The 15,486-nt window shown below is 45.1% G+C and overlaps 1 protein-coding gene and 1 long non-coding RNA gene across 2 annotated transcripts; one reads left to right on the top strand and one right to left on the bottom strand.

Moving 5' to 3' along the window:
- Window positions 1–4: 4 nt before the first annotated feature.
- LOC139026587 (uncharacterized) lies at window positions 5–934 on the bottom strand. Its single transcript, XR_011478435.1, has 2 exons — window positions 114–934; window positions 5–73 (listed from the first exon to the last, which is right to left on the bottom strand). It is a non-coding gene; the product is annotated as an uncharacterized lncRNA (long non-coding RNA).
- A 2,555-nt stretch (window positions 935–3,489) lies between these two features.
- hacd3 (3-hydroxyacyl-CoA dehydratase 3) lies at window positions 3,490–15,414 on the top strand. Its single transcript, XM_070441932.1, is given in 19 exon segments — window positions 3,490–3,812; window positions 4,646–4,669; window positions 4,672–4,690; window positions 4,786–4,800; window positions 4,803–4,829; window positions 4,832–4,857; window positions 5,220–5,307; window positions 5,310–5,383; window positions 5,519–5,573; window positions 6,254–6,343; window positions 6,422–6,442; window positions 6,445–6,542; window positions 7,833–7,940; window positions 8,660–8,735; window positions 9,152–9,197; window positions 12,762–12,868; window positions 13,082–13,221; window positions 15,020–15,187; window positions 15,391–15,414. Coding segments are annotated over 19 exon segments (1,287 nt in total). The 5' UTR covers window positions 3,490–3,731.
- Window positions 15,415–15,486: the final 72 nt, after the last annotated feature.

Here is a 15,486-nt window from a genome sequence, read left to right as displayed (position 1 = left end):
TAGGGCACCGTGGTCACCTGGGAGGCGCTAGGGCACCGTGGTCAACTGGGAGGCGGTAGGGCACCGTGGTCACCTGGGAGGCGGTAGGGTCACCTGGGAGGCGGTAGGGTCACCTGGGAGGCGGTAGGGCACCGTGGTCACCTGGGAGGCGTTATGTAATTCCCTGAAAGTGCTGTTTTTAAACTTGAGTCAGTCAGCATGACAACATGACCTAGTCCTAGGCCCCTAAAGAAGTAGAAACTGACAGACCTGGCTGACAAAACATACCCCCCTTTTTTTATCTGTGTTCTGTAAAGGAGTATTGCTTTCAACAGCACCATCCAGTTGAGCTATACAAACTGCTTCGTGGGCTTTAAGGAACGAGTCTTGTCCGACAGCTGCATTTAAAAAAATATATAAGGACTGAGCATAAAGAAGCGCTGATGTTTTGAGATGTCTGTTGTTGTAAAGCTTTGGCATCTAGGCTAGACTATGAGAGTGGCGTTTACACTGGTTGCTAGTCGGAAATGACACCCTATTCCCTATATAGTGCACTACTTTTGACCACAGACCAATGGGGGAGTAGAGCGCTATCTGGGATAGGTTGTCATTTGTAAAGCAGCCTGGGTTGTACCAACATGGTAACATGATGCCATTTACCTTCATAACACTTTCCAGTTTTATACGAGCTTACGAGGTCCAAAACAAGACCAACCCCTAGCCCAGGGAAGTGGCTGGACTAGTCACAGTGCTGTCCTCAGTCAGTGTTTGTTGGAATACATTTCTCKATGCACTGTAGCCCTGGAGAAAGACAAGAGTCTGGCATTGATGTGGCTGACAAGACGGAAACAAAGKTTTCTCTTCACCCAAAGTGTGAATCATCTGAAAATACTATTTTTATCTCTTGTTTCTGATACTTTCTGTGAAATGGGAAGTTCAGATACAGTTGCTTTCATGTATTATAACCATTCTTACAAACAAAATGTCCTATTTAAATAAATGTCATTCAAAAGGAATTTTGTTATACGATTTGTTTCTTTAGACAAAATATAATTAACACTTGGCTCCTGTTCACATTCAACCTGCATCAAATGTCATAGACCCATAAACATTACAGTGCATTCATACCCCTTGACTTTTTCCACATTTTGTTACGTTACAGCCTTATAAAATGTATTAAATTGTTTTTCTCCCCTCAATCTATACACAATACCCCATAATGACAAAGCAAAACAGGTTTTTAGAAATGTATTAAATGAAATATCACATTTATATAAGTTAAGACCTTTTACTCAGTACTTTGTTGAAGCATCTTTAGTAGCGTTTACAGCCTCGAGTCTTCTTGGTGTGACGCTAGAAGCTTGGCACAGCTGTATTTGGGAGTGTCTCCATTCTTCTCTGCAGATCCTCTCTAGCTCTGTCAGGTTGGATGGGGAGCGTCGCTGCACAGCTATTTTCAGGTCTCTCCAGAGATGTTTGATCTGGTTCAAGTCTGGGCTCTGGCTGGGCCACTCAAGGAATTCCAAGACTTGTCCCAAAGCCACTACTGCGTTGTCTTGGCTGTGTGCTTAGAGTTGTTGTCCTGTTGGAAGGTGAACCTTCGACCCAGTCTGAGGTCCCGAGCGCTCTGGAGCACGTTTTCATAAGGGTCTCTCTGTACTTTGCTCCGTTCATCTTTCCGTCGATCCTGACTAGTCGCCCAGTCCCTGCCGCTGAAAAGCATCACCACAGCATGATGCTGCCACCACCATGCTTCACCGTAGGGATGGTGTCAGATTTCCTCCAGACGTGATGCTTGGCATCAGAGTTCAATCTTGGTTTCATCAGACCAGAGAATCTTGTTTCTCAAGGTCTGAGTCTTAGGTGCCTTTTGTCAAACTCCAAGCGGGCTGTCATGTGCCTTTTACTGAGGATTGGCTTCCGTCTGGCCACTCTAGCATAAAGGCCTGATTTGATGGTGTGCTGTAATGATGGTTGTCCTTCAATCTCCACAGAGGAACTCTGGAGCTCTGTCATAGTAACCATCGGGTTCTTGGTCACCTCCCTGACCAAGGCCCTTTTCCCCCGATTGCTCAGCTCTGGAACCACCAAGACTCTTCCTCAACTTCTTCCATTTAAGAAGTATTGAGGCCACTGTGTGCTTGGGGCCATTCAATGCTGCAGACATTTTTTTTGGTACCCTTCCCCAGATCTGTGCCTCGACACAATCCTGTCTCGGAGCTCTACGGGCAATTCCTTCACCTCGTGGCTTGGTTTTTGCTCTGACATGCACTGTTAACTGTGGGACCTTTTATAGACAGGTGTGTACCTTTCCAAATCATGTCCAATCAATTGAATTTATCACAGGTGGCCTCCAAGTTGTTAAAAACAATCTCAAAGTGTGAATCAACAAACAGGATGCACCTGAGCTCAATTGAAGAGTTTTATAGCAAATGGTCTCAATACTTATGTAAATTTAAGGTATCTGTTTTTTATTTGTAATAAATTAGCACATTTATAAAACCTGTTTTTGCTTTGTCATTTTGGGGTATTYTGATGTCATTATGGGGTATTGTGTGTAGATTGGATCAAAAATGACACATTTTAGAATAAGGCTGTAATGTAACAAAATGTGGAAAAAGTCGAGGGGTCTGAATACTTTCCGAATGCACCGTACATAGACCCATAGACCTACAGCATCACAAGTAGGTCAAACTTGATAGTTTAGTGTGCTGGTGCTCTAACCAATATTTTTGGGGGTCTGGAGTGCTGATACATGCATCATCTGCCTTGACCTGTATTACTTAAGTAGTACTTTAATGTATTTTTACTTAAGTAGTTTTTGGGGGTTTACTTCACTACATTCCTAAAGAAAATAATATACTTTTTACTCAATACATTATCCTGACACCCAGAAGTACTCGTTATATTTTGAATGTAAAATGGTCAAAAATCACACACTTATCAAAAGAACGTCCCTTGTCATCCCTACTGTCTCTGATCTGGCGGACTCACTAAACACAAATGCTTAGTTTGTCAATTATGTCTGAGTGTTGGTGTGCCCCTGGCTATCTGACAATAATAAAATTGTCCCTTCTGGTTTGCTTAATATACAGAATTTTTATGTTTTTAACTTTTTATACTTGAGTACATTTAAAACCAAATACTTTTACTCAAGTAGTATTTTACTGGGTGACTTTTACTTGTCATTTTCTATTAAGGTATCTTTACTTTCACTTAAGTATGACAATTGAGTACTTTTTCCACCACTGATTACTTGACTGATTGTATAACAGTCACTTTTTATTGTACCGACTGTGCACGAGCACGTTCCTTCCTTTTATTGATTTGTGGGTGTAACGCGCACGTAGCGACAGCTGACCTACGTTCAGTGCGGAAAAACGTACTGTAACGTTCAATTCAATGGAAACGGTGCTGTTCTGAACGACCAGTTCAAAAAAGGGGAAGGCGTGGGTTTTGTGTTGGAGGAACGCTGTGCCGCAGTCATTTACAGTAAATTGCTTCAATACACACCCACCAAACGTACCTCAAAGTATGTTCAAGATTGTTTTATGGAAACGTGTCGTTCAGTACAAACCGTTAAGCAACGTAAACGTTCAATCGAACTGAACGCACCCCTGAGTATCCTGGGATGACTGTTTCCGCCTCTAGCCAGCTGTCCGAATGAATGAGGCGGAGGATCTCCATCATTGCTTCTCAGTGATATAACAGCAAGGATATTCATTTCACTAACAGTATCTTTAGATATCACAATGCAGACCCTCACACCCCACGTGTATTGGGCACAGCGGCATGGAGACATCTACCTGCGTGTGGAGCTGAGTGACGCTAAGGTATGTTACGGATGCTCTCCMGGACCGACCTGTCATCGAGCTAGATGGTCAGGATAGCAAGKCAGCTAGYTAGTCAACGTTACTTTCAGACAGTAATACGTGTATTTGTTTCAGCTGCTGGACGTTGTAAATTGAATGCACGTTGCTGACATGAACAAACGACATACATTACATTAGCTACAATGCTCCTTTTGAGAATGGAGTGATATCAGCCCATGCTTACATGTTAGCTAGTAAGCTCATAAATCTAGCAAGCTAATTTACCACTTGTTCTATTAGCTATACCGAGTGATAACAAACGTGTAACATGTCACTACTAGACAGAATAACTTACTATATATAGTATATAAAACGTATATATATTATATAAAGTTTCCTGAGATCCTGATCCAGTGTTTCCACATTCCAAAATCACGTCGTCATGAGAAGTATGGTTCTCGACGAGGCTAGATAGTAGCTAACACTCAGCTAGCTAGATGGCTAGCTACTGTAATTAATATTGAGTTGTAGTAGTTAGTGGTGGTGCATCTACCAAATGTCACGCTTCATAAAAGATTCAGGAATTGTCATGGTGATCGCTGTATCCAATTTAGCCAATCAGCAAACACACAGCTACTCACTCAAGGTGCATCGTGATCACATGTACACCAGCTACGTAGTTCTGTGCGTAATGTCATCAGAATATGTTAAGTGATGTTGTATGTGTGAAGGAAACGCATCCATTTCAGTCACTTAGTTTGAGCTCAACCAATGTCCGTGTGGTTTCTATATTTCCCCTTGTAGCTGACAGTCTTCTGCTTTTTGATGCATGACATTTTCTTTTGCGTTTTTAGAATCTTGATATCTGCGTGCAACAAACAACACCCTGCAATTCAAAGGTCGGTGTTTGTGTTACGTTTGAACAGAAAGAATGAAATAACTCTAGTCTGTACAGAGTACATGGTATTAAATCGATGTTTCCTTTGTTGGACAGCTCAGGGTCATGGAGCTAAGGAGACAATGACTATGAGTTCAGTCTGGATTCCTGGAACCAGTGAAACCGGAGGTATTCTATTATTTTCTATTCCAGAAATGTACTTTTTCATTAGCGATAATACCTCACACTCTTCTCAGTCTCAAAGACAACATTCTCTTCTGGTACTAGAGATTGTTACTGCTCTGCCTGTGGTTTATTATTAAGTGTGTCTTCCACAGGAGGCGGCTCATGATAATGTCTGGAACGGAGTAAATGGAACGGCATCAAACACCTGGAACATGGAAACCATGTGTTTGATGTATTAGAGACCGTTCCCTGACTCCGCTCCAGTCGTTACCACGAGCACCTCCTCCCCAAAATGAAGGTGCCACCAACCTCCTGTGGTGTCTACAATTATTATCATACTCGCTCGCTGTGTGTCTGTCTGCCAGGTTAGTCACAGGTCCACCCAGCGCCTGGTAAATGTGACCGTGAGGAAGCAAGAGCAGCGTTGGTGGGATAGACTCACTCTGCAGGAGAGGAACCTCTCTTCCTGACGCCAGACTTCGACCGTTGGCTCGACGAATCAGACGCGGAGATGGAGCTTCAGGCTAAGGTAATAATGACCAGGGTCAGTTTTGGTACAACTTTTAGATGTAATACATAAGGAAGTATAAGGTTTTATTTATTTGTCTTTTATAAGGGTGTTATGAGCATGTATTCACCTGATGGTCTGTCTGTTTGTTTTCAGGAAGAGGAGAAGATAACAAGGTCAGCATCGAGTCAAGAATCCATAAAGACCGTAAGTACGAGCAGTGCGCTGTGAACAGCCTTATCTCTAATCTGAATATTTACATTTCTTGGTAAAGATGCTGTTGGTTTAGCCAGGGATCATCATACTAGTTCATCCTCGGGCTGATTTTTACTTATTTTTCTTGACCAGTTGGTCGACAGACCGGAAAATAACTACAAATCATTTGTAGACTGCAATTTGACGGCAAGAATCCAAACGATCATTTCAACCTTGCTTAAATCATGTATATGATCATGTCTCTCTCTATTATGCGTGGGAATACTTGAGAACAGATTTTCCCAAATTTAAATCACTTATCACAGATTTCTGGTGTTTTAACACACTTTCATCTCATGAAAATGCAAAAAAATAATAATAATCTCTCAAAAGTTGGGAGGCCAAATCAATCGGCCGCGGGCTGCCAATTGGAGAACCCTGGTTTTGACTGCATCATCTTTTAGTTTATACACACACAAGTACAAGCTACCTTTTTTAAGTACTTAATTTGAAAATGTAAACATCTGAAATGTCATTTCAAATCATTTGGTTTTGTATAGACGTACAAAACCAACTGACTGGAGTCTCTTTTGTATTTATTTAATTGTGTTTTATTGAAAGCTGTACAATGTTCTCAGCCTACCTGAGAGAAGGGCTGTCCATGTACAACCTGGTGTTATGTGGTTTGTTTCTCAGCCTACCTGAAGAAGGGCTGTCTGTTCATGTACAACCTGGTGTTTTGTGGTTTGTTCTTCTCAGCCTACCTGGAGAAGGGCTGTCGTTCATGTAAACCTGGTGTTATGTTGTTTTAAAGCTGTTGTATGTTAATATGTGGTTTGTTCTCTCACCTACGGGTCTGAGAAGGCTATCTGTTCATGTACAACCTGGTCAGTTCCTGGGCTTCTCCTGGATCTTTGTCAACATGACCGTCCGTCTCTTTCATCTGGGACAGGTCAGTGGTCCGGAGCTTGCTGAGGGTCCAGCTGTTAGTAGCTGTTGTTTGTTTATTGGTTGTCTTGGAGAGTTGACTACAGCGTTGGCCATAGACACTAAGTAGTTTAAGTGGTCAGTGTTTCAGGGATGGAAAAGAATAGAATCAGAATCTTTCCTTTTCAAACAGCTGCGGTTGGAACTAGCTACACACAGACTGGTTCGTCAACATAATGTAAGAGAGTTAGTATAGATGGCTTCTATAACACTAATATTTACATACAATATCATTCTTCCTTTTATTTTATTTTTTAGCTGAAAGCTGTCTAGTTTCAACAGTATTTTTATTTCATTTGTGTTTTCTGTGAGATGATCTGAGTGAGTCGGATTACACCAAGCGACGTGTTACTTCTTAGAATAATAAACAGGCTCTTTATTCATAGATGTGTCAATTTGAATATGAGAAAGGGAACATTGACTGCTAGTTGTAGATGAATTTGTCTTGCAAATAGCTTTGTGGTCCAGTCTGTTTTGTGTTTGTATGTCTTCACAAAATTTAGAGGTTGACTACAGCAGTAGTTGCACGCTGTTGTGTTGTGTCTATCCACAGAGATACTCGAGGAGACTAATGAGAACGTAGACTTACTGGTAAATGCACATCATTGGTACTTGGGGTGTACTTCAGGCATAGCTAAATGTGATTGGTGTAGAGTACTAAAATAGGTTGAGACACTGGACTTGAGCACGTACAGTGTGGAACCAGGCTCTCTGGAAATGCAGTGTTTGGCCTAACATGTTGCACCACTGTGTTCTACCTCTCTCAATTCAAGGGGCTTTATTGTCATGGGAAACATGTAACATATCTACCTCACTCTCTGTCTCTCTCTGTCTCTCTCTCTGTCTTGTCTCTCTCTCTTTGCTCTGTCTCTCTCTCTCTCTCTCTCTCTGTCTCTGTCTCTGTCTCTGTCTTGTCTCTGTCTCTCTCCCTCTTCTCTGTGTTCATCCTCTCTCTCCTCTGTGTCTCTCTGTCTCTGCTGTCTCTCTCTCTCTCTCTCTGTCTCTGTGTCTCTCTCTCTTCTATGTCTCTGTTCTCTCTGTCTCTCTCTGTCTCCTCTCTGTTCTCTCTCTGTCTCTCTCTCTCTCTCTTTCCTCTGTCTCTCTCTCTCTCCTCTCTCTTCTCTCTCTCTCTCTCCTCTCTTCTCTCTGTCTCTTCTGTCTCTCTGTCTCTCTCTGTCTCTCTGTCTCTCTGTCTCTTCTGTCTCCTCTCTCCTCTTCTCTCTCTCTCTCTTCTTCTCTCTCTGCTCCTCTTCTCTCTCTCTCTCTTATCAGACTCGTTCTATGAACACGTTCCAACATTGCTGACATGATGTACTTCTGTCAGATGATGGTAGCAGAGGTCATGAAACCCTCTAGTGGGTTGGGTCAGAACAGGGTGTTCCCAGCTATGATCCAGGTATGTTATTCCAAACACACAGAAAATAACTTTCAAAATGATTGGGTTTAAAATAAACACGTGCTAATTTAGGTTACATTGACTTTGAGTTGTTTTTTGGTTAGTCAAGCTAAAGTTAGCGCAATGGTTTTGTAAACCAACCCAAGCATAGATTGTTCTCTTGCCCATAGGAGACTTTCAGGTTGAGCGGACCAGGATGCTTTCAGGTTGAGGACAGGATGCTTTCAGTTGAGGCAGGAAGGCTTTCAGGGTGAGGGACAGGAGGCTTTCAGGTGAGGACAGGAGGCTTTCAGGTGAAGGGACAGGAGGCTTTCAGGGTGAGGACAGGAGGCTTTCAGGGTGAGGACAGGAGGCTTTCAGGGTGAGGACAGGTTTCAGGTCTCTTTCAGGGTGAGGACAGGATGCTTTCAGGGTGAGGACAGGATGCTTCTAGGGTGGGACAGGATGCTTCAGGGTGAGGACAGGATGCTTTCAGGGTGAGGACAGGATGCTTTCAGGGTGAGGCCGGATGCTTTCAGGGTGAGGACAGGAGGCTTTCAGGGGAGGACGGAGGCTTTCAGGGTGAGGACGGGAGCTTTCAGGTGAGGACAGGATGCTTTCAGGGTGAGGACAGGAAGCTTTCAGGTTGAGAACAAGTGATTTGTATTTAGGATTAATTATCTTTAATGAAGTGTGTTTCAGTGATTTTCTTGTTTTGTTTTGTTTGTTGACCTGTCCAGGTGGTGGGTAGGAACGTAATCCTGTTTGTGATCTTCGTAGTTCTGGAGGAGATGCAGACAAAGCTGTGGTCTTTTCGTCTTCTCCTCTGGAGCACCATAGAGATCTCAGGTGATCTACCTCTTATAGTATAGTCAATAGAGATCTACAGGTGACTCTACCTCTATAGTATAGTCTGTAGAGATCTTTACAGGTGACTCTACTCTATAGTCAATAGAGATCTACAGGTGACTCTACCTCAATAGTCAATAGAGATCTACAGGTGACTCTACCTCTATAGTCATAGAGATCTACAGGTGACTCTACCTCTATAGTATAGTCAGTAGAGATATTCAGGTGACTCTACTCTCTAGTCAATAGATATCTACAGGTGACTCTACCTCTATAGTCAATAGAGATCTACAGGTGACTCTACCTCTATAGTCAATAGATATCTACAGGTGACTCTACTCTAATAGTCAGTAGAGTTTCAGGTGATCTACTCTATAGTATAGATATCTACAGGTGACTCTACCTCTATAGTCAAATAGAGATCTACAGGTGTCTACCTCTATAGTCAATAGAGATCTTCAGGTGACTCTACCTTATAGTAATAGAGTCTACAGGTGACTCTACTCTATAGTCAATAGAGATCTCAGGTGACTCTACCTCTTATAGTCAATTAGAGATTTACAGGTGACTCTACCTCTATGTCAATAGAGATTAGGTGACTCTACTCTATAGTCAATAGAGATCTACAGGTGACTCTACTTCTATAGTATAGTCAGTAGAGATCTACAGGTGACTCTACCTCTTATAGTATATCAGTAGAGATCTACAGGTGACTACCTCTATAGTATAGTCAGTAGAGATCTACAGGTGACTCTACCTCTATAGTAATAGTCAGTAGAGATCTACAGGTGACTCTACCTCTATAGTATAGTCAGTAGAGATCTACAGGTGACTCTACCTCTATAGTATAGTCAGTAGAGATCTACAGGTGACTCTACTCTATAGTCAGTAGAGATCTTCAGGTGACTCTACCTCTATAGTCAGTAGAGATCTTACAGGTGACTCTACTTCTATAGTATAGTCAAGTAGAGATCTCAGGTGACTCTACCTCTATAGTATAGTCAGTAGAGATCTACAGGTACTCTACCTCTATAGTATAGTCATAGAGACTCAGGTGACTCTACCTCTATAGTCATACGTAATAGAGATCTACAGTGACTCTACCTCTCATAGTATAGTCAGTAGAGATCTACAGGTGACTCTACCTCTATAGTATAGTCAGTAGAGATCTACAGGTGACCTCTACCTCTATAGTAATAGTCAATAGAGATGGTGACAGGTGAGATCTCGTACTCTACTCTATAGTATAGTCAGTAGAGATCTACAGGTGACTCTACCTCTATAGTATAGTCAGTAGAGATCTACAGGTGACTCTACCTCTATAGTATAGTCAATAGAGAGCACCATAGACAGGTAACTCTACCTCAGTATAGCTCACATCCAGATAAATGCCAAAATTAAAGGAAACACGACATAAAGTTGCTTCAACGCACCTTGTCATAGATTCTACAGGAGTCTGGAACTCTATTGGAGGGATGAGACACCGTTCTTCCATCAGAAAATGGTGGTGTTTTGTTGATGGTGGTGGAAAACACTGTATTAGGATCTGCAACAGAATCTCCCAGAAGTGTTCATTTGGGTTGAGATCTGGTGACTGAGACGGCCAGGGCATATGGTTTACATCGCTTTCATGGGCTTTCCATAACTCTTTTGTTATAACCTTAACTTTAGTCTCCTAACCTGCTATCGAAGTATCGTAAAAAGAGTGGTTTGGTGTAAGAAATATGGTGTAAGGAAATTGTCATCAATCAATCAAATGTATTTMTAAAGCCCTTCTTACATCAGCTGATGTCACAAAGTGCTGTACAGAAACCCAACCTAAAACCCCAAACAGGAAGTAATGCCGATGTAGAAGCACGGTGGCTAGGAACAACTCCCTAGGAAGGCAGGAACCTAAGAAGAAACCTAGAGAGGAACCAGGCTCTGAGGGGTAGCCAGTCCTCTTCTGGCTGTGGAGATTATAACAGTACATTGTACTCTGGGTACTCGGCACCATTACTGCCATGATACCCGAACAACAAACAGCTACAGGACTGTTTCTCCAGCGCAGACTGAAATATGTTCCGGGATTCAACCGATTACATTGAGGAGTTTACCACATCAGTCACCGACTTCAGTAATAAGTTAATCAACGACGTCATCCTCACAATGACCATACAGACGCACAGACAGACGCACAGACAGACGCACAGACAGACGCACAGACAGACGCACAGACAGACGCACAGACAGACAGACATACATACATACCCCAACCAGAAGCCATGGGAAACATCCGCACTAAAGACTAGAGCTGCCGGTTTCAAGGAACGGGACACTAATCCGGACGCTCATAAGAAATCCCACTACGTCCTCCGACGAGCCGTCAATGCAGGACTAAGATCAAATCCTACTACGCCGCTCTGATGTGACACGGCTTGCAAACTATCACGGATTACAAAGGGAAACCCAGCCGTGAGCTGCCCAGTGACACGAGCCTACCAGACGCACTAAATACCTTCTATGCTCGCTTCGAGGCAAGCAACACAGAACCATGCATGAGAGCACCAGTTGCTCCGGAAGACTGTGTGATCTCGCTCTCTGTAGCCGATATGAGTAAGACCTTTAAACAGGTTAACATTCACAAAGTCACAGGGCCAGATGGATTACCAGGATGCGTACTCKGAGTATGCTCTGATCAGCTGGCAAGTGTCTTCACTGATATTTTTCTTCTACTACTTTACCTCATTTATTGTCTACTTGACCAACTCCAATTCACAATTTGCATACCGCCCCAACAGATCCACAGATGACACAATCCCAATTACACTCCACACTGCCTTCTCCCACCTGGATAAGAGGAACACATATGTGAGAATGCTGTTCATTGAATACAGCTCAACGTTCAACACCATAGTGTCCTCCAAGCTCATCACTAAGCTAAGGACCCTGGGACTGAACACCTCCCTCTGCAACTGGATCCTGGTCTTCCTGACGGGCTGCCCCCCCCCCCCAGGTGATGAGGGTAAGCAACGCTGACCCTCAACACAGGGGCCTCTCAGGGGTACATGCTTAGTCCCCTCCTGTACTCCCTGTTCACCCAAAACTGCGTGGCCGCGCACGACTCCAACACCGCCATTAAGTTTGCTGACAACACGACGGTGGTTGTCCTGATCAACAATGAAGATGAGACAGCCTATAGGGACGAGGTCAGCGACCTGGCAGTGTGGTGCAAGGACAACAACCATTCCCTCAACGTCAACAAGACAAAGGAGTAGATCGTGGACTACGGAAAACCCACGGCCAAGCACTCCCCCATCCACGACTGGGCTGAAATGGAGCGGGTTGAGAGCTTCAAGTTCCTCGGTGTCCACATCACTAAGGAATTTAAATGGTCCACACACACCAACACAGTCGTGAAGAGGGCACGACAACGCCTCTTCCCCCTCAGGAGGCTGATAAGATTTGTCATGGGTCCTCAGATCCTCCAAATGTTCTACAGCTGCAGCATCTTGACTGTCTGCATCACCGCTTGGTTCGGCAACTGCTCGGCCTCCGACCGCAAGGCACTACAGAGGGTAGTGAGTATGGCCCAGTACATCACTGGGGCTGAGCTCCCTGCCATCCAGGACCTCTATACCAGGTGGTGTCAGAGGAAGGTACCAGGCGGTGTCAGAGGAAGGCCCTAACAATTGTCAAAGACTCAAGTCACACAAATGATAGACTGTTCTCTCTGCTCCCGCACGGCAAGCAATACCGATGCACCAATTCTGGAACCAACAGGACCCTGAACAGCTTCTACCCCCCCCAAAACATAAAACTACTAAATAGTTATCCTGGGTGCTATTGGTTAACTATTTAACTATCTGATTTGACCCTTTTTGCACTAATGTTTTTGACTCATCACATACACTGCTGTTACTGTTTATTATCTATCCCGTTGCCTAGTTACTGCACTGTATTGCTCACTGCTTGTGATGCTAAATAAGCCTGTTGTTTTGTTGTGTGTCCCAGGTATCCATTCTACATGCTGGCCTGCATCGACACAGACTGGAAGCTGCTGACCTGGCTCAGATACTCCATCTGGATGCCCCTCTACCCTCTGGGGGTGCTGGCAGAGGGTCAGTGGACCTGTCACACACACACACACACACACACACACACACACACCCACTCCTCAGAGAGCTCTATGCCTGCTATATTCACTTATTATGTAAATTGTATGTAAATAATAGTGGTATGATGTTTGTAGTCAAACAAGATATTACTTAGTTATTACCAAGATATCCAAGTGTTGCTGTGTATTCCTGTCTGTCCTGTGTGTTCCCTCTTAGCTGTAGCTGTGATCCAGTCCCTGCCGATCTTCGATGAGACCCGTCTGTACAGCATCCCTCTACCTACGRTCCTGGGCTCGTCCGTCAGCTTTTCCTTCACTCTGAAGATCTACCTGGTCCTCATGTTCCTCGGTCAGTTAGTCCCTCTCTCTGACCCTCCACCCTAACCCACTCTCTGACCCTACACCCTGACCCTACACCCTGACCCTACACCCTGACCCTACACCCTATACCCAACACCCTATACCCTACACCCTGACCCTACACCCTGACCCTACACCCTATACCCTACACCCTGACCCTTTACACCCTGACCCTACACTCTGACCCTACCACTCTGACCTACACATCGACCCTACACCCATACCCACACCCTATACTACACCCTGACCCTACACCCTGACCCTACACCCGGTGGACCCTACACCATATACCCTACACTCTGACCCTACACTCTGACCCTACACCTACCCCTACACCCATACCTACACCTGACCCTAACCCGGGACCCACACCGCCTGACCACTACAACCATTATACCCCTACCACTCTACCCTACACCCTATACCCCTACACCCTATACCCTTACACCCTGACCCTACACCTGACCCTTACACCCTACACCCTGGACCCTACACCCTTGACCGCTTTACACCATTACCCTACACGCCCTGACCCTACACCGTATACCCTACCAACCCTACACCCTATACCCTAACCCTGACCCACACCCTGACCCTACACCCTACCCTACACCCTACACCCTGACCCTACACCCATGACCATACCACTCGGAGCGCCTACACCCTGACCCTAACCACCCTACACTCTGACCCTACACCCTACACCCTGACCATACACTCTGACCCTACCACCCTGACCCTACACTCTGACAAAATACACTCTGACCCTACACCCTGACCCTACCACCCTGACCCTACCCTGGACCCTACACTCTGACCCTACACTCGACCTACACTCTGACCCTACACTCTGACCCTACACCCTGACCCTTAGCACCCGACCCTAACCCTGACCCTACACCATATACCCTACACCCTGACCCACCACCCTGACCCTACACCCGTGACCCATACCTAATACCCTATTACCCTATACCCTACCCTACACCCCTATACCCTACACCCTGACCCTACACCCGACCCTACACCCTTACCCTACACCCTGACCCTACACCCTGACCATACCACGCCTGACCATACACTTGCTGACCCTACACCCTGACCCTACACCTACACTCTGACCCCTAACCCTACACCCTGACCAACACTCGACCCTACACCCTGGACCCTACACCCTGACCCTACCCACCCACCCTACAAAACTCGGACCCTACACCCTACCCTACACTTGACCCTACCACCCTACCCTACACCCTACCATACACTCTGACCCTACACCCTACACCCTGACCCTACACTCCTGACCCTACACCTACACTCTGACCCACACCCTACACCTGACCCTACACCCTTCAAAACCCTTACACCCATAACCCTCTCTACTACCAACTCCACTCGCTAACCCGTCTCTCTAACTCACCCTAACCTCTCTCTAACCCTCCACCAACCCCTCTAACTCCTCTCTAACCCTCCACCCTAACCCCTAACCTCCCCTCTCTCTTAACCCTCTCAACCCTCCACCCTAACCCTCTAACCTCTCTCTGAGCCTCCACCCAACCCTTCTCTCTTGACCCTCCACCCCCAGCTGTATCTATCTGTTCATGTTTCAGGATCAGTTAATGACACTAAGGGAGAAACATACACTTTGTCACATCCTAACAAACTGGGTCAAAATCCGATTTGTTTTCTACAGTACTTTGCTTGGACTTGACTTTTCTGGCAGTGCCAAGGTGGATGGAGTTTGCTCTTAAAACATATTTTTAAATGATAAAAAGTTTGTTGTTTTTCTTCCCAGGCCTTGTTCATCAACTTCCGCCACCTGTTTCGCCAGAGGAGGAGACGAATGCGCTCCAGGAAAGAGGAAGATGAACTAACGGATAGAAAACAACCCTCACGATCTCTCCAGTCTCACTGTCTGGTTGCCTTTCACCTCTCTCCCTCTCCTCACCTACACCTCTCCTCTGTCCTCCTCCTCTCTCTGTCCTGTCTCTCCTCCCCTCTCCTCTCTCCTCCCTCCCTCTCTGTCTGTCTCTCTCCTCCACTGATAAACAACCAACCCATCCTCCTCTCTCCTTTTCTGTAGAGGTACCTCCTCTACAGACACTCATCTTTCACCAGTCGTCCATCAGAGGTACTCTCTAACAGACACTCATCTTCCTCACCCAGTCCGTCCATCAAGGTACCCTCTAACAGAGCACTCATCTTCCTCACCAGTCGTCCATCAGAGGTACCTCTACCAAACACTCATCTTCCTCACCCAAG

This window comes from Salvelinus sp. IW2-2015, unplaced genomic scaffold (assembly GCF_002910315.2).
Source record: "Salvelinus sp. IW2-2015 unplaced genomic scaffold, ASM291031v2 Un_scaffold5215, whole genome shotgun sequence".
Taxonomy (NCBI): Eukaryota; Metazoa; Chordata; class Actinopteri; order Salmoniformes; family Salmonidae; genus Salvelinus; species Salvelinus sp. IW2-2015.
The sequence above is the reverse complement of the archived record's forward strand: the minus strand, read 5'-3'. Positions and strand labels throughout refer to the sequence as shown.